The 25927-nt window shown below is 36.0% G+C and overlaps 1 protein-coding gene across 1 annotated transcript in view; it reads right to left on the minus strand.

Annotated features, from left to right (window-relative positions):
* The window catches only part of LOC123558659 (uncharacterized), a 119339-nt gene that overhangs the window by 76758 nt on the left and 16654 nt on the right, over positions 1 to 25927 (minus strand). Inside the window, exons 18-44 of the mRNA XM_053544773.1 lie at positions 24617 to 24757; positions 23980 to 24125; positions 22281 to 22392; positions 21308 to 21472; positions 20780 to 20943; positions 20202 to 20405; positions 19631 to 19780; positions 18581 to 18688; positions 17913 to 18225; positions 17278 to 17658; positions 15602 to 15747; positions 13995 to 14493; positions 13070 to 13179; positions 11835 to 11993; positions 11418 to 11541; positions 10968 to 11153; positions 9931 to 10049; positions 9047 to 9412; positions 8288 to 8405; positions 7574 to 7766; positions 6842 to 7058; positions 5892 to 6120; positions 5535 to 5657; positions 3072 to 3262; positions 2395 to 2657; positions 1502 to 1679; positions 24 to 252 (exon numbers count right to left, since the gene is read on the minus strand). Coding sequence (XP_053400748.1) covers positions 24 to 252; positions 1502 to 1679; positions 2395 to 2657; positions 3072 to 3262; positions 5535 to 5657; positions 5892 to 6120; positions 6842 to 7058; positions 7574 to 7766; positions 8288 to 8405; positions 9047 to 9412; positions 9931 to 10049; positions 10968 to 11153; positions 11418 to 11541; positions 11835 to 11993; positions 13070 to 13179; positions 13995 to 14493; positions 15602 to 15747; positions 17278 to 17658; positions 17913 to 18225; positions 18581 to 18688; positions 19631 to 19780; positions 20202 to 20405; positions 20780 to 20943; positions 21308 to 21472; positions 22281 to 22392; positions 23980 to 24125; positions 24617 to 24757 — 5334 coding nt within the window. The remainder of the gene's footprint in view (positions 1 to 23; positions 253 to 1501; positions 1680 to 2394; positions 2658 to 3071; positions 3263 to 5534; positions 5658 to 5891; positions 6121 to 6841; positions 7059 to 7573; positions 7767 to 8287; positions 8406 to 9046; positions 9413 to 9930; positions 10050 to 10967; positions 11154 to 11417; positions 11542 to 11834; positions 11994 to 13069; positions 13180 to 13994; positions 14494 to 15601; positions 15748 to 17277; positions 17659 to 17912; positions 18226 to 18580; positions 18689 to 19630; positions 19781 to 20201; positions 20406 to 20779; positions 20944 to 21307; positions 21473 to 22280; positions 22393 to 23979; positions 24126 to 24616; positions 24758 to 25927) is intronic.

Raw genomic sequence — 25927 nt, forward strand, 5'->3', positions numbered from 1 at the left:
AGATAAACATTTTCAGTGTATACCTGGTCCAGCTTTTAAATATCCTCTTTCACTGAGATTGATGACACCTCCTTCTTCTATAGTAGCTGATGTAGTCTGGATCAACAATTTCCTGGCTTCTATGAGACCTGAGGGAGCAATGTATAGGTGGTGCATAATGAGATGGTATTGTATATCATCTGTCAATTGTAAGACACCTTCTGCCATAATGTTAATATTGGAGATAAAGAATTTTCCCTCTCTTCTACTTCCCTGAAAAGAACAACAATTATTTTTCAAACATTTACCCCATGTGTAAATATCTATCTTTACACTACTTCAGAAAAACAAACAAAGACCAATATCAAACAGGGAACGCCACGCACCTGGTTATAGTACACAGTAAAAACACTAAGATGGTGATGGCAACAACCCTATTGTCAAACAATAGAAGTCCACTACTGGATGAGGCAGCTCCTGCTGCATTTGCAACCAATTTGTTAAAATGGAATTGTATTGAAGGCACTGCTTATTCTCGAAATAACATACCATATATAAACAAATTGCTAAATCAACTGTTGTACATTTGAAATGAATGCAAAGTCTGTCTTGCGTAATTGACAAGATGGACATACAGATGGATGAATGGTCAAAGTGACAGAATAAAACTAGAGTTATCACAAGTTTATTAATAGCCTCAGAAGCAGCTTCGATACAAAGAAAGTAAAATGTTGTGATCATGACATTTTACCCTAAACTGTGACCTTGACCTTTGTTCTGTATTTTGCACTATGTATGTCATCTCGATGAGGTTATCAACAGATGCTAGTTTTACATATTCATACAGAACATCAGACAAAATTCAAGTACTTTTCAAGTCCTAATCTACTTTTTCATTGACTAAATCTCTTGAAAGTTCACATCTTGAAATCTCAGCTCCAACAACTTTTATAAACTATTTTCAAGACAGTGTTATAGTAAAACTTGCACTTCCGTGTAAACTGTGATTGAACACTGTCTATTTATGACTGCTATTTGTGCATACTCAATCGACAAGTGGCTTAATATCATTATTTTTTCGTCTCTCAAACTGAAGCTAGTTTTACAAAAATCTTCCATGGATCTGTGTGAAAAAAACAACAAGGAAGAATATCCAACAGACTCTAATATTGTCCCCATATATCATATTTGGGAGTATAATAAGGTGCATATTCTTCATATTGGCTCTTATCACATCCAACGTTTCATGAAAAATTATCTTGTACTTTCAAAGTTATATTCTATAATGCAGAATCCACAATATGACCAATGCATAAACAAACAGAAGAATAGACAGACAAAATAGGAAAATAATACAAAGTTCAAGTTTTAAAAAATTCCAACTATTTGGACTATTTGCTGCTTTAGCAACCTTACTTGCAACAAAAGGATAGGCATATTTTTCTTATTGCCATCTATCCATGAACAGAAAGAGAATAACTTTCATCAAAAGAAAACAAAAATAAACCATATCAGTAAGTACCTGTGTTTTACTGGTTTCTTTCAGATTCAGTTTAGACCTGATCAAGGTGAGATCTGTTACACCCCCTATAGTTCCTGTGATAATATTGTCCGAGTTGAACCATTTCACTGTTGGTGGCATTTCTAGTGTACCCTCTTGATATACCATGGCATTAGCAGGGAAATATATGTCTACAGCTCTAGAAAATACACACAACATGATGGAACGGAATTGCTCAATTAGATATTTCTGAATGATATTTTATCAAGGTATATACTGCAGACAGGGAAATATCAGATTTATTTTTGCATGTGTCCTCTCTCAAATTATGCCAGTTGCAAATTGAAAATATTTGTGAACACCAATCTGCATCATCAATGGTCATGATATAAAATACAAACAAACAATATTTCTGGAATTATAAGGCAATAAACTTGCTAAATAAAGCATACCAACAAAAATTATGCAGTGTACAATATATGACAGTCAATCAACTTACCATTCGTTCCACATTTAGTACATGTAGTAACTTGCTCTAAGTATCTCAAACACAACTTCCACACATATAACAAGATATCCATTACAAGATTTTATTACATTTATGATCAAAGATATGGTGTTCTGAGGCCCAAATGTTAAAGTCACAAATTTTAGATAACTTGTTCCTAACCATATAGTGAAATCTTGAAACTTACTAAGGTCGTTTTTTTATGTGTCAGGAAGTCAGAAGGCAGGCATGTGGAAGTTACAGGGCCTATTGTGCTCATCTTTGGCTCAGACAAGCATCAGTCAAGCTAATAAGCTATCATTTGGCATTAGCTTTGATGTACTGTAAAAACAGCAATTTGTTAGACATGGTTATACCAATCATGTTAAAGAAGTTTTACCAGTTTCTCAAACTATGTGTCTCCTACCTGACCCTGAACAGCTGATTAGGTCCAATATGAATGGTTCCTAGTTTTGAAGCATCGTTTATAAATCCATCACCATGAAAACTTTCTGTTGTAAATTCATGTTTTCTCATGTTAGGATCTGATGCTGGTTCTAGTCCTAAATGAGCTCCATTATACAGGTACAGCTTATCTACAGTCAGGGAACCAGAACTTGGAAATACGATCCATGTCCGCCCATAGTCGTTGTCTCTAACTCCAACGGTATGGTAGTTTTGTATAGTCTTCTATAATAAACAATTTAAAGACATTTCTATCAATTCAAAATTTCTGGCAGTTGAACTCCAAAGATAAAATAAAAAAAAAAATAAAATAAAAAAGATCAGCAGGAAAAGATATTTGCTGCTTGAACAAACAAAATGCACACACTAAGTAAATTGTATGCAAAAACATTTTTCTTAAATAATATAAAACTTAAAGCTCTTTACAAAGTAACACTGAAATCCACTTTCTTTGAAAAACCCAGTATTGGTGTCATAAAAGTATTGATCTTGTAGGCTATGAACACTTTAAGTAGTGGCAGTTGAGTGGCACCCACTAAAAACTACCTCAAAATTGTGTATTTTCACAAATATATAGCATGAATGACAAGAGGTAATATATAAAGGAAAAACAAAAGAAATATTGAAAGAAAAGCATACTGGTCCGCTATATGGTGTTTTATTATCAATGATCAGTTTTGATTTGTCCCCATCATACACATAGATGGTTCCAGCACCACCTGTACTGTGCTGTGATCTACCACCGTAAGCCTGGTACCAGCCTGTGAACTCTGAACTTGTGTAACTGATAGAAATCCTACCACCAGCTCCGCCACCAGTTGATGCGGATCCTAAAAACAGAAAGGAATTAAATACTCAGGTAATTAGAAATTTCAGGTACAGCTGACAGCTCAGTAAAAGACTTTCTATAAGACAGCTGGATAGCTTCCTCACAAGAAAGAATATTCAACATTCCAAGAGCAAGCTAAACCAAGCAGTGGTAAAGGGCAGTGAGATTAGCTACTGCAATTGCTTGGCTGAAATTTCACATACAATCATCACTGTTTTCAACTAGTATGTGTTTGTAGGACACAGGGTGTACCTCCACTGATTCATTTGTGACAAATAGGGGACAATAATTTAAATGTTTGCAGTCTTAAGGGGATATAACCTCAACAACCATTTTATGAAAAGGATTCATTATTCTAGGCCATATACTTTTTGAGCTATGAGCATCACAAACAAAAAATGCACTATTTTGGCTATTTCATGGGCCATAACTCTGATAAGTGCTCAAGAAGAATGCCAAGTGTGCAAGGTCACATAATGATAAAAAGTCTCAAGCAAGGTTTCATGAATTTACATCAAATACCTTTAGAGCCAGGCACATTATTAAGTGAAAATGTGCATTTTTTGACTATTTCAGGGGCCATAACTTTAACAAGAGCTGTCTATAAGACTGCGCGCTCGCCTTTTCTCAGTGCTTCACTCTGAATAAGAGCCAGTAAAAAAATACCAAGTTAAAAAGCGACATAACTCTGTCAAAATTCTAATCAGAGTTACGGGAATTGTGTCTCCTTGTGTAGACTTTGATAATAAATAACTATTTAGAGTTTCAAGTCAAAAGCTTTAATAATAACAGAGATATTTGACTTTTAACAAAAAATCCTAAGTTAAAAAGGGGCATAATTCTGTCAAAATTCAAATTAGAGTTATGGGGATTGTTTCTCCTTGTGTAGACTTTGATGGTAAATAAGTAATTTAAGTTTCAAGTCAAAAGCTTTGATAGTAACAGAGATATTTGACTTTATCAAAATCTTTAACCAAAAATACTAAGTTAAAAAAGGGGCATAATTCTGTCAAAATTCAAATTAGAGTTATGGTAATTGTGTCTCCTGATGTAGACTTTGATTGTAAACAACTATTTTGAGTTTCAAGTAAAAAGGTTTGACTTTATCCAATATTTTTTAAAAAATTCTAAGTTAAAAAGGGGCATAATTCTGTAAAAATTCAAATCAGAGTTATGGGGATTGTTTCGTCTGGTGTAGACTTTGATGGTAAATAAGTATTTTAAGTTTCAAGTCAATAGCTTTGATAGTAACAGAGATATTTGACTTTATCAAAAACTTTAACCAAATTTCTAAGTTAAAAAGGGGCATAATTCCGTCAAAATTCAAAGCAGAGTTATGGGGGTTGTTACTCCTGGTGTATACTGTAATAGTAAATAAATATTTTAAGTTTCAAGTCAATAGCTTTGAAAGTAAAAGAGATATCTGACTTTATCAAAAACTTTAACCGACAGCCACGGCGATGCCGGGACGAGTGCAATAGCTCTACTTTTCTTCGAAAAGTCGAGCTAAAAAGGGAGATGGAGCCAGCCAAAAAATAAGAGGTGTGCAGGTTTATATCATGATAAAGACTCATGCCAGTTTTCATTCATTCATATCTTATACTTTTTGAGGTAGGTGCATCACAAGGTGAAAATGTGCATTTTTGACTATTTCAGGGTCCATAACTCTAGAAATAGGGGGCGGACCAAGATGAAAAAGTAGAAGGTGCACAAGTTCATATTATGATTAAGACTCATGTAAAATAAATCAATTTATATTAAATACTTTTTGAGCTAGGCCCGTCACAAGGTGAAAATGTGCATTTTTGGACTATATCAGGTGCAATAACTCTAAAAATAGGGGGCGGAGCCAGATGAAAAATAGGAGATGCACAAGTTCATATCAAGATTAAGACTCACGCAAGGTTTCATGAATCTATATCAAGTACTTTTGAGCTAGGCGTGTCACAAGGTGAAAATGTGCATTTTTTACTATTTCAGGGGCCATAACTCTAGAAATAGGGGGTGGAGCCAGACGAAAAATAGGAGGTGCGCAAGTTCATATCATGATAAAGTCTCATGCAAGGTTTAATCAATTTATATTAAACACTTTTTGAACTTGGCGCATCATGAACTTTGGACGGATGGACAAGACCAAATCTATATGTCCCAACCACTCATTGGGGGCACAAAAACATCAGTCCAAAATAAAATACTAATCTTTAAAATGAAATTACAATGTTTGCAAATAAGAAAAATTGTCAAAAATATATGATGAAGCAAAACTAAGTTACCTGTTCCTCCATTGGCAATGAGTTTGCCTTTACCATTGAATATAGCAGTTGTCAGCATGATACTACCACCACTGGCACCTCCTGCTTTACTCCTTCCATTCTCTCCATTACAACTGATTATACCTGTAAAATCATTACACATATTTCTATATAAGACATCTGACATAACATTATCAGTCATTCCATAAAACCATTTGAAAAGCAAATGCACCATTCTTTGCATCACTCATGAAAATAGCTATGTAGGTTTTTCTTCAACAATACATGTTGGAAGGGTCATTCCTGAATCATGTATAAAAATAATTGACTCCTTTATTATTCATTTCACACCAAAAGGAAGACAAATGAGCATCCTACCATCAATATGGGCTGTGAAGTTGATGTGAAACTTCAGTATGCCTCCACCTCTGACTTCATCATCTGTTGTAAAATCTTTAAAAACTGCATTACTTCCTGCAGTTCGTGGTGTTACTATATCTCCATAGTACAGCCCTCCTCCTTGTACACTGCCCCTGCCTCCCTGGCCACCATGACCGGCTCCCCTGCCATTTTCTCCTTTACCTGGTCCCCCATTAATGTGTACTGCCTATATGAAAAAAACTGTTTCTCATCAGAACATTGCAACATTACACCAATCATAAATAAATATATATTTATTAAAATATTACACAAACACACTACTGTTCGGAGGTAAATACATCAGAAGCCAAGTGCCTATCAAGCTGAAGGATCATACGTCAAAGCATTCTAGAATTACTGTGCAAAAACTAAATTGCAAGGTGACGAATGCATGACCAGCAACTTCACATAATACGACAATCTTAACACTTAGCATGACAATGACCGTACTCTTTAACAAGGTAACCTCAAAATGAATTCTATGGTAACTGTTCTTTTTGTATCTACAGTCACTGTTACCTCTATTCCCACTTCTCCCTATGGAAATTTTAAGGATCATAGGTTAAGGCATTCCTAAGTTATTGAACAAAAAATTGCCGTCAGACTGACAGCCAGCCAGCCAGCCCCAACCACATAACACCTCCCTTCCAGTGAATAAAAAGTAAATATAATGTGCATAGATAATCACTGTTAATGGGAAATGTCCAAGCAGTGTCCGAACCTCCAAAGACTGATTGTTTTAATGACATATCAAGCCCTTTTCTTGTAATCAAAATTGCAAAATTGCCAAAAACTCATAAACAGCACTAAAATACGCATTGGTTCATGTTTTACTTACCAGTCTAAGAAATAAAATACAAACCACAAAATCTGTATAATTACAGCGGAAATTTGAATAATAAACCTACTTGTCCATTTGCCCTGATGTATGCCGAGTCCTCTACCATCAATGTATGAGCCTCTACCTGTAGATTATCAGCCTCCACCAGTCCACCACTATGTACTGTGAAGTTTTGACCAATAAGCTTCATTCCATGTCCTTTTGTGTCTATGACTAAAGTACCTCCACCCTGTACAGTGACTGAGCTAAATGTAATCACTGGTATACTACCGCTGCTGTCTGGCCTGTAATATGAGTAAGATTCTGAAAGCCAGAGTCTGAGAATATGGTTCAGTGACAAGCTTCAAAACTTACTGAGCACAACCTTGAAACAAAACAAGACCATTGCACAGAAATAAATGTCCCCTACCAAAAGCGGCATTTGTCATATTACTTCCATAGAAAGTCAAGTGGGCAAATGAATAGATATCAGACAAAAAAGAATGATATCTATAGCTTACATTACACTGTGTCTTTCTATGTCCCAGGCTTTAAGAAAATATCTCCTGCACTTTCAAAGTCATGACAAAAATCTAAAATTTCTAGCTGACAGAAGGCCAGACAGATGGATGAATGGAATGATGTATGTTCAAAGATGGTAACAGAGAGACTTGTCTCCAAACTCCATTTTATGTTTTATAGTCTTTGTGCCTCATTTCCTAATTCCGGCATAGTTTCAAGAAAGCAAGAGCTGATTTAGCATAATGCAAGTATGCCAGGTCTCATTACTAAGGACAACAGACAGCACGTGTTCTAGTACCTGAGAATGATTTTTCCATTTGGTCCAATAATGAGATTTTCCACCCCTTTGAGGAGTCCTTCGTTCTCTATAGTAATACCAGTAACAGTGAGAGTTTGTTCAGCTTCCATGACTCCATCCTCGTATACATACATGCCGAACTGTAGTTCCGGACTGTCATCCGGTAAACTGGCAGCAAACTGCTGGTAAGGACCTTTAATGAAATAGTGGTTTCAATATTTTAACACCATACTGCAAATTTACCGATGTCAAACCATACTGAAAACCTAGTAATTGTACAAAATACTAAAACTTTAGTATTTTCGCACCACACTGAAAATGCTGTATTTTCACATCATATTTAAAATTTAGTTATTCCACAATATACTGCTACTGAAAATTTACTACTTCTAGATCAGCAATCATAAATTAATGCACAAAATATTGAATTATGTATGAGCATCTACCCACTCAATTACATGCTGTTTTTTAGCTTATAAAACAAAAACTGACTTCTGATAATTTTTTTTTACATTATCTGAAATTTTAATTATGGTGATGAAAGTCAAACACAATAAAAATCAGAAATTAAAATGGCTACAATCTTCCATTCACAGTAAAAAGAAAATGACACGTGCTTTGTCAGTCTTGGTTAGTTTTGAGCTGATCTAAAGGGATAAATTCAAATCTTGTTTACTGCTTCCAAGACTCTTTCTTTCTCATCCTTGTACTTACCAATATGCCATTTCCCAGATTTGTCTCCTACAGTTTTTCTCACTGTTATTTTCTGTGGAAATGTAGCCCCGTCCTTCCTGTACAGTGCTAACTGTGCTTTCCCACTGAGATGCACCTCCTAAACAGAAGACAAAATAATTTTGTATAACTTTAATATTCCTCAAGTGCGACACACCTTCTCATACGGTTAACATCTGTGTCAAATTATTTTCATATCTGCCTATGAATGTTTAAGTTACAGCCCGGACAAGAAAAACACACACACACACACACATACACGGAGTGCGATTTTAATATGCCCACCTTCGGGGCGCATAAAAATGTGTCAGTTTTGTTTGTATTTGCTTGCCAGCTTGGAAAATTTTGTTTAATTTAACATATTATTTTGTTTAAAAGAAATAGCGGACACGGCAGTCCTCTTCTTGCAGCTGACCATGCATAGCAATGTTCAGTTGAGAAATGGTGTTTATGTGGACTTGACGTTTTTGTCCTTTTCATGAAATGTTGAGCTACCAACCTCAGCTGAGGTTCTGGTCTCAGTTAAGGTGCTAATCTCAGTTAAGGTACTAATCTCAGTTAACTTGCCAACCTCAGTTGAGATACTAACCTCAGTTTGATAAAAGTCTAACTCCAAACAAACACTAAATCACATGAAACATTTTGAAAAGAAAATCCTTCTGAATTCCACAAAAATGAAAAAATAAACAAAACTTAAGTAAGCTGGTTTCTTTTGATGATGCAATTCCTTGTATTACTTACATCAAAGACATGTTCATGAGAATTTGGCTCATCAAACAACCAGGTGTAAAAGCTGAGTTGTCCTCTATGTGTTTCTGACAGCTGGCTCCACTCAACTCTGGAATTTAATGGAGTGCACACATTCTCATTGTTTACTGTGAGCAGTTTGGTTGAGTTAACAGTGTTATGTTTCAATATTGTTCCAGCTCCTCCACATTCATACCCAGATCCACCATAGGCACTGATCTTCCCAGAGAATGTGTCCTCCTCGTAATGTATTGCAACACGTCCACCGGACCCACCTCCGCCACGACACTCTGGGTCAGATCCAGTCCCAACAGAGCCTCCTTGGGCAAAGATATTACCATCACCATAGATTTCTGAAACCTGAAAAAATTAAAGCCTAAATGTCTGAAGAAAAGCCTTGTCCTTTCCTTTAGTTAAAACTTATCACAAATATTTAGTAGAAAAAATTCCTGAAAATTATGAGTTCTGCTTGATTTATGTCTGACATTAAAACAGAGGGTCTTGAGGCCGGTATTCTGATCCTAACAAGATTTGAACCAACAACCTCAAGAGCTGAAGTCTGATGTTCTTCCCATGCCATTAAATAGCCTCCTAAAAACAGACACCCACAGAAAAAAGTTACTTTTAATTATCATCTAAACACTTCAGCGCAGTAAAGTCTCACATTCTTGATGTATGCATGAGTTTTATCTCTGAGTAGCATCTACTAAACAGATTCCTAATATGACATATAAATAATGTCAGAACAGTATCTATAACAAGCAAGTTCTGTTAAATGATCATTTACCAAGCAATACTGTTTCTCTTGTAAAAACATAAATATTCATTTTCCTCAACAGGAGATAAAATTGGAGAAAAGTTGTTTTTGCAGATCATACCTGAAGGTATACACTTCCCCCAGCACCACCACCTCCTCTGTATCCAGCACCGTTTCCTCCATTCACCTTCAGATCTCCATCCAGTAGTAAACGATTTGCTGACAGTTCTATCACTCCACCTATGTTCATTTAATATGTTCATTTAATACTTAATTGTTAAGCATTTACTACATGTAAGGCAATGTGAGGCTAAAGAAACACACTGGTCTGCAAAATATACGTCCAACACATAAAACTTTTAGATATTTTGAATAAGTGTACATTGTCAAACCTTAATGTCCATGTCTTAAATAAATCCAGAGTATAAAGAATGCCAATCAAGAGATTACCAGTTCTATCTTGAGGTATGAAAATGTTCTCAATGACGATGAAACAGATGTTAGTGTGGAAGTTGTGATTTTCTTGTTTGGTATGCAAACACTGGTTTGGTCAATAGACCACCATTTCAAGAGCTAATCAGACAAATGATTGCTTAAAATTTCAAATGAAGCAAAATGTTATATTTGAATCAATGATTCATATCAATATCATATTCAATATCAAAAGAACACATTCAGTTTGAAAAAAAAATCATTTCATCTCTTTTATGGAAATACCTAACTGATAACATATCTAATACTTTCTCTAAACTTACCAAGCATAAATCAACTTTTTTTCTGTTATCAACCTTTCAGAAACATTCTCCCTAATTGTGACAAAACTTTTCCCAAAATACAGTCGAGTTTAGCATCATCAATACAAGCTAATATAACAGCTACTTTGGAAGAATTAAATATTCAAGGCATAAAGAACCAGAAGGAACTTGAAGCAAAGCAATAAGGAGTAGTGGTCTAGTGGTGTTTGTGGTTAAGATGCTAAAAGTTCAACATGAATATGGCTTGAAATCGAAAAAATTGTCATTACTGCATACTTCTTCATATCACACTGGCAGTTTTCCAAGAAGCTGTCAAGAGAATTACTGAAATAAGTTTCAGGATTTCTTAATCAACTAATATAAATAAGTATAAATTTAGCATTAACTTAAAGCAAGGATTTACCTCCACGGCCACCAGAATGTCTAGAAGACTTGGTACACCTCTTGTATGATGTAGAACCGCCACCTGCACCCCCATTTCCTCCATATTGTGTCGGCTCATACATTGAACCATAGTCTGGTGGTGGTCCAACATAGTCCTGGTATGACCCTTGACCTCCAGCAGCTCCGTTACCACCGCCAGATCCTCCTAGAAAACATATAAATTCCAACATTTAACCAACCTTGACAAGAAGTTAGTATTCAAGTCGGCTACTTGCTTTCTTATTATGTCTGGATTACAATATGCAAAATAAGCATGTCAAAGAGCTTCTAATGGTCCTTCATTCTCCTCCTCCCTACCTACCCCCAAAAAAGGTGAACAATAAAATGAAACAGTAAGTTTTATGTTTACTATCACACTAGCAAAACAATTTACTTGAAACAAAAATCCCTAGACCAATGCTATGTTTACCTCCTGTGTCAGTATACACCCCATTCTGTTGGAGGTTTGTAGGAGCCTGTTGACTGGAATCAATTACACTGGCTGAGTCAATCTGCACCAGAGCAGTGCTTGCATTTACTTTCACCCATGGAGCCTAATTAGAAAGGAATAATGAAACTGTCTAATAAAGAACTGCTGAACAATAGCTAAAGCAATAAATTAATTGATACACTTGAAATACCAGTAATGTCGAGACTTTGAGAATATAAATTACCAGTAAAAAATTTCATAAGAGACACTGCCACATGTTTTAACTATGAAAGTTCACTTCTTTATTTTATATTCAAACATAGAAACTGTTCTTAGCAAACAACAAGGGACTTAATTACATTTTAATAGTGTCATGAGAACTGCTACCTGTAAATGAAGTTCATTCAATGAATTTACCTTGATCAGTGATCCAGCATGAAGCCGTAACAGTTTTGTGATATATAGAACCAATGAGGGAGATTTTTCCTTCAAGTATGTTGATGACATTTTACCATCTGCATAGATTTGAACCTGATCAAAACTGAATGTTAGCTTGCTGTACCCTGATGTAAATCCCTGAAATTAGTTAAAATGATAAAAAGTTACAAGATTATGTAAGGGAAAAAAACAGCAACATTCTATTCAGTAAAATTGCTCCCCATGAGATACATGTGTATAGATGGAGCAAAAAGAATATTTCACACTTTAAAGCCTAAGTTTCAGATTTAAAACTGAAACTCTATCAAATCTCTCCATACCTGATGACAACTAAAATGAGAACATGTCTACCCATAGAGACACTATCACTTTCTTTTCCTAATTAAGCATCCATGCTTTTATCAACTGTCTGAAAACTTGACCAGCATGACACTGATTTCACAATAAAATAGCAAGTTATTTTTCTGTTAATTTTTGCCTCCAATAAGGAAACAGTTTTTTCTCCCTCCAATGTATACATTTAGCTCTGGCAGCCATTCTGTGCAGTTAAGCGGAACGTGTCGGCAATATGTAAAACTTGGCTTGGTACAGATCACTCCTGTAAAGTTTCATTGAATTCTGTAAAGTAGTTTGACCTGTAAAAGCCGGACAAGATTTTTCTACTTTAGCTCTGGCGGCCATTTCTTGCAGCAAAGTTGAATGTGCCGGTGACATGCACCACTAGGGTTGGTACTGATCAATCTTATGAAGTTTTGTTGAAATCTAGCAAGCAATTTGACCTGTGAAAGCCGGACAAGGCTTTTCTAATTCTGCTCTGTGGGCTTTTTTGTGCAGCGAAGTGGAACATGCAAGCAATATGCATAATTAGGCTTGGTACTGATCACTCCCGTGAAGTTTTCTTGAAATCCAGCTAGCAGTTGGACCTATGAAAACCGGACAAGCTTAATGCGGACAGACGGACACCCATTCAATTTGTTATTAGGTGGTAATTCCATTATTTGAAAACAACAGAACGACCACTAAAGGGACAAAAGACTTAAGTGTTTAGGGAATGAATATAAAGGATTTCTATTGTCCCAGGTCATACAACCTACCATCTAAGGTATCAATCATTTGCTCGAACAGGTAGCATAAACAATATGTCTCCCCAAGACATAGTTAATCATAAATGTGGCTCCATAGCAAAACTTGAACATGTGTAACACTACACTTACGTTTTCTCCAATGAAGAAATTTACTCCCTTGCCGAGGCTCAAGTTCTTCACACCGCTGATTTCCCCATCAATGTAGATGTCTGTGTATTTCAAGTTGGTGAAATATAACTCTGAAATGGAAAAATACAGCACTCCAGAACATATCAAAGTCTAGAGTCCTCCTCCACCAGCACAGTTAAAAGGAAGGAAGTTGTCAGCTAGCAGCTAAGAAACACAGAGAACAGGTAATAAACAAATGAATGAACAAAATATATGTCTAAAGGGTTTTAAACCAATGGTCATCAATGTTTTAAGTCTGGAATTTAGACTTAGACAGAATAACCAAAAATATTCAATTTGCTTGCAAAGTTACATTGATGGAATTTTAGTAAGCTGTCTGTACTTGCAACTCAAATACTCATGCTAACTTTCATTACAATCAGTGCTTATTTGACAATGACAGAGAGAAATTTTTTAAGTCTAAATTTCAGATTAAAACCTGATGAATACAGGCCTCTTGTGACCCCCGGGGCAGAGCCATATTTGACCCTAGGGGGATAATTTGAACAACCTTGGTAGAAGACCACTAGATGATGCTACAAACCAAATATCAAAGCCCTAGGCCATGTGGTTTTGTACAAGATTTTTAAAGTTTTTCCTTTCGGTTGCCATGACAACCAGAGTTCTGCATGAAATTCAATTCTTTGAACAATTTTGAAAGGGGGCCACCCAAGAATCATTCCTGTGGAGTTTGGTGTAATTCTGCCAAGTGGTTTTCAAGAAGATTTTTTTTAGAAAATGTTGACGCACGACGGACGACGCATGACGAACATCAACCGGTCACAATAGCTCACCTTGTCACTTCGTGACAGGTTAGCTAAAAATCTAACAAATCAATCAACGTCTTGTAGAATATAGCATTCATTTAACTACATAATAGTTTTACCTTGAGGTAACTGTATGGTAGCTGTATCATAGACCCTGAAGGAGGCAGGTATCGGGCTGTCACTGTCCACTATGGAGATTTTCTGGTCAACCGATGTATGAACCATACCGCTTAAATCTCCATGAAGCTTATTGATGGTCACATCAACACTGGATTTGGAAGTTTTACGGAGGGCTAAATGTCCAGCACCTTTGATATACACATGATCAAAGGTCATGTTAGAGGGTGTGTCACCGTCAGCTGTTATTATGTATGTTCTACAGCTGTCAGTCATTTTATTACTGATATAGATACGATCTGGTACAGAATTCCGGTTGTCGATGTATAGTGTAGATTCCATATTTCCTATGCTCTTTACTGGTGCCTGTACATAGACAGTACCAGATCCTCCACTCTCAGAGAAGCCTTTACCACCATAGGTCCGGTAATCACCGCGGTATGTGTTCTCTGTGGAAACATATACAGCTATTCTACCTCCACCTCCCCCACCTCCTGCAACCTGAAATAAAATTAGTTTTTACAAAATTGTAGGAAAGGCCCCAACAACTCATTTATAACACATTGATGTTAACTATTGCATGTTTATATGGTGGTGATACTGTTATAAGACACAACAATATGATTGAAACCTTTATCAAAATGTTTTACAAACATCCGAAACACCTGGTTGAAGTGCAGGGACTTAACCTGAAAAACATCAATTTCTACACCTCAGTTTAGAAGTCACCTGTCATTAGCATCCACTCAAAAGCTTTCATAAAGTGCCAAAGGTAGGTGATGCAGTAGTCTTAAGCCCCTGTTAATTTGCCTGTAGCAAAAACAAATTCTAGAAGGAAGGCCTCTACTTTGCAACTTTAACCTGCTACTTTGAATTAATAAAACCACTGCCTTTTGACCCTGACTGAAAACTAAAGACAAACTAATCTGCAATCACAGTAAACTTGGTAATTTTTCACATCAGTTTTATTGTGCAATTTTACATTTTCATATTGTTTGTATTTGTATTGTCACATTCACAAAAGTTCTGGATCTGTATGTCTCTCATTAGGCAAGTGTTAGTTAAAATCCATTCATTTAAACCCATGCTTGAATATAAGCCCAACCTCTGCTGAACTGCTTCCTCATCAACATCATCCAAGTCAATCACAATTTAAATCATTTTAATCAACACTTTCCTGTTTATAGCTTTAGTATACCGAATGGAATAGCATGAGTTCTTTAGTGGAAATATGCGCGACTTTAGGAGCGCAATATTCTTCCGCTGAAGAACGATTGCATGTTTCCCAATACAAAGATAATAACCTTTTTATTACATACGCATTTACACGTATAAATATAATGTAAATATCATAAAATGTTCAATAGCCTGAATAGGATTGACAATACTGAACTAAATAGAAAAAATAGTGCAACAACACACACTGAATTACGTCACACACCCGATATGAAATTCAGGCGTCAGTATATGGAAAAATATTGACGTTTCCGGTACCTGTGTAACTTTACGGGGAATAGAAACGGGTATGTAATAACACAACCTGTGTACAAAATAGGGCAATGAAATTTGAAACCAATAACAAGTCCCAAGCTAAAAGAATTCAACAAACCTCAGTGGCTTGGTTACTAAAACGGCACAAGTAGTTTCTCCAAACATAAGGAGAGTTACATCTGAGACATCTTCTTAAAGAATCACACTGTGCACATCCAGGTACACAAGCACCTGCTCCACCATTGGCCGATACAACACCAGTACCTACAATCATAAATAGTTTTTATTTGTAACTAACATGCTATATACTTACTGAATGGCTCGTAAGTCAATAGTCAAAACAACTGCTCGGGCCGAAGAAGTTAGTACTGAATGTATTGTTTGTTGACAGCCAAAGCTATCGCCCAGGGTCGAAGGACTTACATAATGGCTTGCTGGTCAATAATCAATAATATTGTCTTAGATGTAAGGACTTACTAAAATTTCCAATGGAAATAACATGCAGGATCAATATCTAAAATATCCAGTGTTCAGCTTTCTCTAAAACAGTTCATTTTGAGATACTAAATTTAAATGCAGAAAATCCTCATCAAGAATTTAACTTGACTAAATGAACTGCACCATAAGAAAACAACCAACATAGTGGCTTTGCGACCACCATCGATCCAGACCAGCCTGCGCATCTGCGCAGTCTGGTCAGGATCCATGCTTTCGCTTTCAAAGCCTTTTGCAATCTGAGAAACCGTTAGCGAACAGCATGGATCCTGACCAGACTATGCAGATGAACAGTCTGGTCTGGATCCATGCTGGCCACAAATCCACTATGTTGATTTTCTCATGCCACAGCTCAAATATATAAACTTTTGGTAGACATTCATATTAGGTTTTTACTACTTGAACACTAACACATACTATTTGTAACACAGTGCTGTTTATATATCCACAAAAGTTTCAATTTATTCTCACACAGATACCATGAAGTAATTGTTTATATTTTCTAGGGATGGGAACGAATATTCGATTATTCGAAAATCGGCCGAATATTCGAATGTGAAAATCAAATTCGAATATTCGTAGATTAGTGTATATATAGCTTTATTTCAAAATAGATATCGTTGATTTTGAGCAATCTAAGCATGCTTATTATGTAAAATAAAACCCTCTGTTCTGTCATAATTGTTTATCACGTGTCAAAAACTGTCCAATTAACTAGAACATTACAAAGCATATTTGGCAGGGATCATCGTTACCGTTTAACGATTTGCAACAGGCATAAATGTGATGCCTTTTTATCTTTGGTTCATTTTTATTGGCGCCTGTTTATGTAATAGGTTTTAAAAGTTGTGTGTATATTTTTTCATAAAATACGTAGTTATCATCTATTGTATATGACCGTTATCATCTATTGTTTATCACCGTGATACAATTTGTAGCTGTATAAGCTACACTTGAATAAATGTTGACAAGTTAATTGATTTATGCATGTACATTATTTTAAAATGAAATTATCAATGTTTCTTTTTTTTCTATTATTTTCCCGTATCTTAACTGAAAAAAACTGCCCTTGCCATTTTATCCAACAGTCCATATTATCATGACTCACATTTAAACAACGGAATATATTGTGTATAAGCCAATCACAAGTATTTAAAGCTTCCATTAAACAAGCTGAATATTCGAATATTGATTTCAGTATTTGTTCCCATCCCTAATATTTTCAAATATCAATATGGATCAAATTATCTTTAAATAAGATTTACTGATAAATACAAGGTAACAAAATTTCAAAGTAACCTGAGAAAGTTCCAGCTGTCAGATAGATAGATCCACCTGACCCTCCGCCTACAGCTGTCTGGCTAGCATCTTGTCCATCAGCCGTTAATTCTCCATCTATCTCCACATAGCCACTGGCAACAAGACGGAGAATGCCTCCACCTCGTCCTGAGGCAGCAACACTAGCATTACCCCCACCACTACCATAAGCTGTAGGTCTGTGAAGGCTGTCATGAGCTAATCCTGCATTGGAAGTACTGCTACCCACACCACCAAGACCTCCATGTGAACCTCCAGAGCTGCCCTTGGCATGGCCAATACCTGTCCCAACCCCTTCCCCTGCTGCATAACCTCGATCTGATACACTTAAAATACCCTCAGATTCTATAGTTATGTTCACAGCTGGAAAGGAAAGAATAAACTTGTATCAGGCTTCAATAATACAATTATTTGTTTTCAATATGAAGAGAATAATGAACTCATTTCTAACTTTGAGGTCTTTTGTATAAAAATAGAAAATATGTCAGAAAACTTACTTATTATCCCTTTGTCGGAACTCAACATAGTGAAATTTCTCTTTATGAAAATGTAAGAAACTGATTAAACTGACTAGAAGATTAAAGAAGTATATAAAAACAGCAAGATAAATTTCATACCAGTGAGAACAAGTTTGTTAGCTTTTAGTTCCCCTCCACCTCTGATCATCAGATCTCCATCAAGGTTGATCTCCAGCACATCTCCTGCCTCGGCTGATCCAAAGTAATGGAACACTCCTCCATCCAGTATACTGATTGTGTTTAGATTATATACAATATTTTTGAAGTGTGGGTTGTTGACTGAGGGTGGGTATATGTTGACAGCTCCTCCACGTGAGATGTTGAATGTTTCTAGACCAGTAATGGTGCCTCCATAGTCAGACACTGTGACGTCTTTTACATATGTGTCATATGGCAGGTTTACTTGTCCATCCTGTAAGCAGAAAAGATGATTTTCTGAGAAGTGTTGTGAAACAGGCAATGAGATTTGACTTGTACCCTGAATGTCATATGATGGCAACCTTGTATTTGAAACGGATAAATAGAGGAAAATTTTGAATCACTCAATATGAATTTAAAGCCCTTCTCCATAAATAACTTACAACTTCCTAAAACAAGTCTGAGGTGGAGGATCAATTGAATTAGTTGATCATCAAAGAGAACAAACACAATGTCTAGGGCATGGGATTCAATTTTACGACTGATCTGATTGGACGTAGCTACATTCCATTACAATTTTTCTATACAATATAACATTTATGATAATTGCAAAACATCTTTTTACTTACAGGATAGACAGCAACACTGAATGAGAGGACAGCAGAGTCATTGAAGTCAATGTTGAGCCACATCCCACCTTCAACATGTACTGTAGCAGTGTAGTCTCCCTCTACCAACTGAAATAGTACAAACTATTCACTTGTTTACATAGTTAAACAAGAAGCTGCGTTCAATAAACGCTTGATGCCCCCGGTGGCATCCTTGTCGATACAAAGAAACCTAAGTCCAAAACGAGGTCAAGGTCAAACTGAGGTCAGGTGATGTCTGAAGATGATGAATGGTCACTGGTTACATCTGCATTAGTATCAAGTCATTCAAGTAAGGGGTATTGATGCTAGATGAAACAGTCCCATTTGGTTAACCTCGTACGGCCGGACGAACAGACAGGCAGGACAATCACTATATGCCTCCCGCATCAGTAGATGCCGGAGGCATAAAAAAATTACTTTCTGGGAGAAAAGAAAACTTCTTTAGATAATAGAAACATATAGCTCCTACTCTACAATGGAATGTTGTCTTGACATTTAACAAAGCAAACTGATCGAGTCACCCCAAAAACAATAGGAGTCATTTACTTTATAAGTTCTATCACCCTATGAAGTTTGAAGGTTATTGGCCAAAAACGGGTCAGATGGTTCTCCAATTATTGATTCTAGAAGAGTTTCCATGTTCTGGCCACTGTAACCTTGACCTTTGATCAAGTGACCCAAAAAATCAATTGGGGTCATCTACTCTGCATGTGCAATTTTCCTATGAAGTTTCTACATTTCAGCATTCTGAGTCAAGTGGTTCTCAAGTTATTGATCAAAAACCATTTTCCATGTTAGGCCCTTGTGACCTTCACCTTTGATGGAGTGACCACAAAAACGAAAGGGGTCATCTATTCCATAAGCCTTACCACCCTATGAATAGTGAAGGTTTTGGGTCAAATGAGTCTCAAGTTATGGATCAGAAAAACAGTTTTCCATTTTCTGACCCATTGTACCTTGACCTTCAGACAGTGCAAATACAATATGTCTCCACCAGTGGTGGAAGACATAATCATTAAATCTACAAACCCTAAGATAAAGATCTCTTCTTCCAACTTTTGGATTGCTGTTATCATCAGTTGCTAGGAGACCAACTTCAGCATAGTCACCAAGATCCAGGGTGTCAATGTCATGGTCCTCTGTCTTACTCTCTGGTATGGTTATTCTTGTCTTACGATTCTGAAATCCGACAGAACTTGAAGGCTACATTACCATCATTTGAAATGGGCTTATTAGGTGTAAAATAACATAAAGGTATTATGTTTCTCTAAACTTACATGTTACAAGTAAGGTGTTCAATGTTAAAATTGCTTTAAAATCAATAACATGGAGAGATTATTACTTCATTGAACGAAGACATGATATTAATATTCTTTACAATACAATGCTGGTTATATGTAAATTTTCCAGCTTTTAGTAGTGGAGGTAGAAGGCCCCTCAAAATATTCAGACCTGTGAGACGAGAGGCTTTCATATCTATGGATATCACTGCATGGTATGGAATTACTAGGCATAACACTGCTTTGACAGTATCTTTCCTATTTTAAGTTATTTCAATCAACATAATTTTTTCTCAGTAAAATTTTTCCTTAAAACTCACTCCATCTCCTTTCCTGTTATAAATCCTGACTGTTTTCTTTCCCCCGGGGGCAGTATCCTTGGTGAAGACTGTTCCAGCTGCCCCATTCTCTCCTCCACTGCCTACACCTCCACTGGAAACGTAGCTCCCAGCAAAGTTGATGTAATCATAGGCAATACCCAGCCTCCCTCCAGCACCACCATTTCTTCCTGATCCTCCTTTCACCTTAAATGTTCAATAATCTACATCTGCATCTTTCATAAACCAATATTCAAACAGTGCATGTACTGTTACCAGGCATGTGCCTACATTATATTTTACTTCGGAGCCATAAAGTTCTATATTAGTCATCTATTTATTTTATCGATCTCTCCAATTCATAAAAGGCTGGCCAAGAACACTTTTAGGTTCCATTTATTTTCAACAGTTTATAAGCATTAGTACCATTACTGTACCAAAACTAGTAACAGGAGCTATTTACCCAACAATTTTAATTTCTGCATGACCCTCAATGTCTAGGGATGTGCCTTGACAGACTACTAGCACTTTCAACTGCTAGTTAGCGTTTGAAATGAGAGTTATTGCTAGCTTATATTCACCTCAATAGTACCAGAACCATCCAATTCTCCTGTGGTCATGTAGATACTTCCGCCTGACCCTCCACCTCCCCCGGATGATCCAGGATGTCCATTAGCGCTTACTGTACCATCAACTTTCAACAATTTGTTGGCATTCAGTATGAGGATACCTCCTCCACACCCACCTATATGTATGTAATAGTTCCACGTTAAACAATTATACAAATCTTACACATAATTAAATGATAGACAACTTTAAATGCATTTATACCATTTCAGTAGGAGTTGACATATCACATGATCTGAAACATTTCCTGACAATCCTGACTAAAGTTTGGCACCTTGAATGGTGTCATATTTCAATGTTAGATCAACACTAGAATTTTGGTTAAATACATTAAGTATTTTTAGTTGTTGCTTTCAGATGCTGATCTAACACCATGTGTTTGCCTTTCATTTGACCTCATTTCTGGTTTTCTGACAAAGTTTAACTGCATATCTGATATCATATACAGAAACAATCATAGTATTACATTTAAACATAAAAACCTTTGTTTGATGATCCGTCTCCACCAGCACTGCCAAACTTGTCTGGTTTGATAAAATTGCCGTAACATGATGGCGAGTTATGCTTGTAATCCTCTGCTCCAGCCTCCCCACCGTGACTGGCCCCTGTTCCATACCCAGATACTGTATATCCAGCACCATATCCCTCTGTATAACAAAGTTGACATAAGTCTGTCATGTAATGGAACATACCAAGGTTGGAGATTAAAAAATACTTTTTCTTTCTTTAGAAATTGGGACCTTGACCTTGCACCCCAATATGCAATTCTGAAATTGTCTCCATGCAAGCTGTCTACACACCAAGTTTCGTTGCAATCAAGTTACTGGGCATAAACGTTTTTTCTTAATTTTTAGAAACAGTGGCTTTGTCCTCCATTATAGTGAACATAATATTCAATCCCAAGCTTCTTCTTTATACAAGCTACCTATATATACCAAGTTTCATTGTCAGTCTCAAGTTTTTTGGTTCTTTTTTATCTGTTAGTTATTTTGACTACTGATATGACAACCTACGATATCATATATCAATCAAACCTATAATACCTGTATATATATCGAGAATTGGTACACATCCAGGTCAATTTTCAGTAGCTTCCAGAGACAACGTTTGTAGAAAAGTAGGTGGAAAAAGACTATAGAGAGATGGCCAATGTACAATGGACAGTGAGTAATCACAATAGCTCACCCTAAGCACTTCATGCTCAAGTGAGCTAAAAAGGACCAGCTTGCATGAAAAATCAGGGATGGTAATCAAATAATTTGATTACCCAGTTGGTCAGCTGGTCTTTATCACATGTATGACTGTATAAAATATAGAACAAATTAGAAGTCCAAATCTTTTGGACGATCTAGTAGACTAATTTAAATAAGATTGGAATGAAAACACCTGATCCATGAAAGTGTTTTACAACATAAATACAGTAATCTTGGTTAGTAAAACTGAAAAACTATTTACTCATGTTGCAATTTCCTTGTCCATCAGCTGTTAAAGTTGCCATAACATCAACAGTTAGAGTTTCTACATTCATATACAGGTTCTTAGCTTCTAACTTTCCACCTGGGAAAATCTGAAATGAAATGAAACTAGAGATGCTTTGGAGAAAAGCACATGTCACCCACAACTGCCTTGTTTGTCTGGATTGTTCAGACGAATGGTTCCTATGAAAAATGTCTAGTTTTTCTAGTTGGACTAGACGAGTGGACCCATAGATGGTCAAGACGGGTGGATCCAATCAGTAATTCAAGGGCCATAATTCAAAAGTGCCTGGGCGGATTTGGCTAGTTATCGAACTTGGCCGAGGTCTTATGGTCAAACTCATTTTGTTCAAGTTTGGTGAAGATCTGATGAGAAATGTTCGACTTAGAGTGCGGACAAGCTTTGTGACAGACTGACACACAGACACACACACAGACTGGAGTAAATCAATATGTCTCCCACAACACTGTGTGGTGGGAGACATAAATATTGTAAAATGCTAACTATGAAAAGGAAACAATGTGTACAGCATTTCCATTTAAATGGCAAATTAGGCTTAGATTCAATTGCTCAATGCAGGCATATCATACAACTTTTCTGCAACATAAGGAGCCTGATCAAAGGATTGCAAGGTTGAGTTGTCAACATAGGAGAACAGGTTGTTCAGCTCTGTGGAGTCAATATCTTCCAAGATAGAATATTCAAACACATTTGTTTCATTTCTTAAAGCAGCATACCTCCAGATTTAGCTAAACAATAATCTTTTTTTCAAATTGAAGTATGGACATATTACGAACATTAGAATATGAATTTTTGTTTCTAAAATATTTTAAAAGTTCCAAATAAAAAAAAATATGACCGCGCAGGAAATCAAACCCCGGACCGCCGCGGCAATAAAAGACATTTTCCCGTCGTCGCAACCGATAGCGCTACAGCTGAAGTAGTGAATAATGACTTCAAAATATAGATATTTATAATCGAGACAGTTTACCTGGAGTAAGAGCGTGACAAACGCTTTTCGATTTTCATCGTAAAAAGTAGTAAACACAGCAAATTCTCATGTGTTTCCGTAACATAAAGTCTGTCAGTAATTAACTTTTAAAGCCTTCTTAAGAAATACAGCATTTATTTCAAGATATCTAAAGATTTTTTTGTTTGTTGTCAAATGATTTGAAGGCATGCTGCTTTAAATTGTGGAACTAGAACATTTTGTGTAGATTTCATCTTGTGACACTGTATGACTAGCAATACTTTGGTTTGTTTGTTTATCAAAGTTAAATAAATGGTCTGGTAAACCCTTCACCAATCCATATTTTGCCACCGTAATGATTTGTCCATCATTGGAATAATTGTACTTTGTACATGCAGTAAAATCCTATTGGGTGAACAATGTCTGTTATTTTGCCTTTCTCGCCATTCGATCCCACTTGGACAGTGTCCCAGGCCAGAAAATTGTGCATTTTATTACAATTTTTAGTCTAGCATTATTCTGTACTCCCAAAGGGAAGCAACTCTATGTAAGTGATCTCGTGATATTACAGGTATCTACATCCCATGATTTAAGGCATTTATGAATAAAAAAGTAAGTCCCACGGGACAAAGAATTTCCATCACTGCTAAAAATAGAGATTTTTCAGTCCGATAAGTGAGAAAACAAAATCTAGTTATTTAACCAGACCTGCAAACTTTTCCCGGTCATATTATGTTGGAAAACATCATTGTTCATAAACAGTGAACCACGATTCCTGATACTGAATGCTGTAAATGTGATGTCATCTATACGCTGGTACTTCAAATCCATCATGTAGTTTATCCTCAGAGTTCCTGAAATGGATGGCCAATCAACTTTTACACACAAAAAGTATAGACATTTTTTTGCTGCATGTTACATGGGCACTATCAAAATCTCATTAAAAGTGTTATTAGAAGGGTTACTAGCAAATGTACTTTGCCCAAGAATCTTGCTCCTAGGAACTCATAATCCTAAAGCTCTGGGTTTGATACTTGCTTATATCAAGATCCATTTGCATTAGCTTTTCCCAGAAACATTACTCAAGAGTGTGATTCAGAGACTCTTCAAAGTAAGATAACTTTATATAGACTGTGAAATAATTAATATACAGAAGGGACTAATTTTTGTAGATTTCATGCCCGAGTCAATCCATAAAATTAAATCCCAAACAATAAGTAAAACTTCCTTTCATTTTATGCTCCAAATATGAAATTTACAAACTCAAATTCCAATGAAATACAGTACCAGGACTGGCAAAAACCATGAAATTTCATGTCTCTGATATAAATTATGTATTTTTTACCTCCATCAACAATGGTCATGTTTTCTACATTGCCTATGATGCCCTCAACAACCACTGTAACACCAGCTACTCTCAGTTCACCTTGTAGGGTTGTCAGGCTACCGTGGTATAGTGATACATCCATGGGCAGTGCTCCAGTACCTGTAAATTGCCAGAAAAACTATTAACATACAATGATACCTGACATATATTTGCAAAACTCTTTAAACTTCTAGTTAGTTACGAATGTAAGACGTTTTGGCCAGCGGAAGTTTTGGCCTAGGATGTTTCGGCCAGACAAATTTTTTGGGTAGGTTGTTTTGCCAAAAATTAAATTTTATTTCCATAACATGCAGATATGATCTGGTATAACAAACAAATATTTTCACACAAACATATACATGTATATGTATACATCATGTAAAAAAAGGGTTTTTAAAAATAAAAATAGAATAACATGACTTGGTTTTATTTTCAATTTAAATTGTTCAATTATACTTTTACATTCTTTAGAATAATCTCCACACCATATTTTGTATGTTATGGAACCACAATTTATCTTTGGCCAAAACGTCCTAGACAGAAAAATTGCCTGGCCAAAACATCCTAGGTCAAAACGTCCAGACCTAGACGTCCGTGGCCAAAACGTTTGTCCTCCGTTAATTACACACACACATACAATTATTCTACATATACACAGAATAAGGTTTTTTGGGGGGACAGGGGGTTATAATCATAGTCACATTAGCAAAATGGCATTTACTCACTGTAAGACAGTTCTATTTTAAACATCTTAGTACTACTGCAAAAGACTGAAGTTTGACCTAGGACACTTTCAACAATTAACAAAGAAAAATATATTTATACAGGGATACACTAATTGCATCCCAAATATGGAGCCTGAAAATACAGCAGTCTATGTATTCTTAACAGTATTTGGTTAAGTGAACAAAACAAGCTTAGAAGTTCTTAACTAAATTCATGACAAATTTATTTTTTCCAACCTGTCAATAATTTAAATTAAATATTTTCAACATTACCTAGTGTAAAACATTTTATCAACAATTAAACAAGTTTTTCAGCAAATGTTTTGACATATATATGGTAGGCATGCAGATGAACTAATATAAAGCTTTTGAAAATAGATAGAATTGTTACCATAATTTATTTTGTAAGAATAAATTTACAAGCAGGCTGCATTGTGTATAAATGTCAAAGCATTACATAGATATGAATATACAAAACATGTAACCATGAAGAAAAGCTTATTTTATAAGCTTAATAGCAGTATCTTATCATGCTTGCAATGAAATCTGATCGTACTCTATTACC

Source organism: Mercenaria mercenaria, chromosome 5 (assembly GCF_021730395.1).
Source record: "Mercenaria mercenaria strain notata chromosome 5, MADL_Memer_1, whole genome shotgun sequence".
Lineage (NCBI taxonomy): Eukaryota > Metazoa > Mollusca > Bivalvia > Venerida > Veneridae > Mercenaria > Mercenaria mercenaria.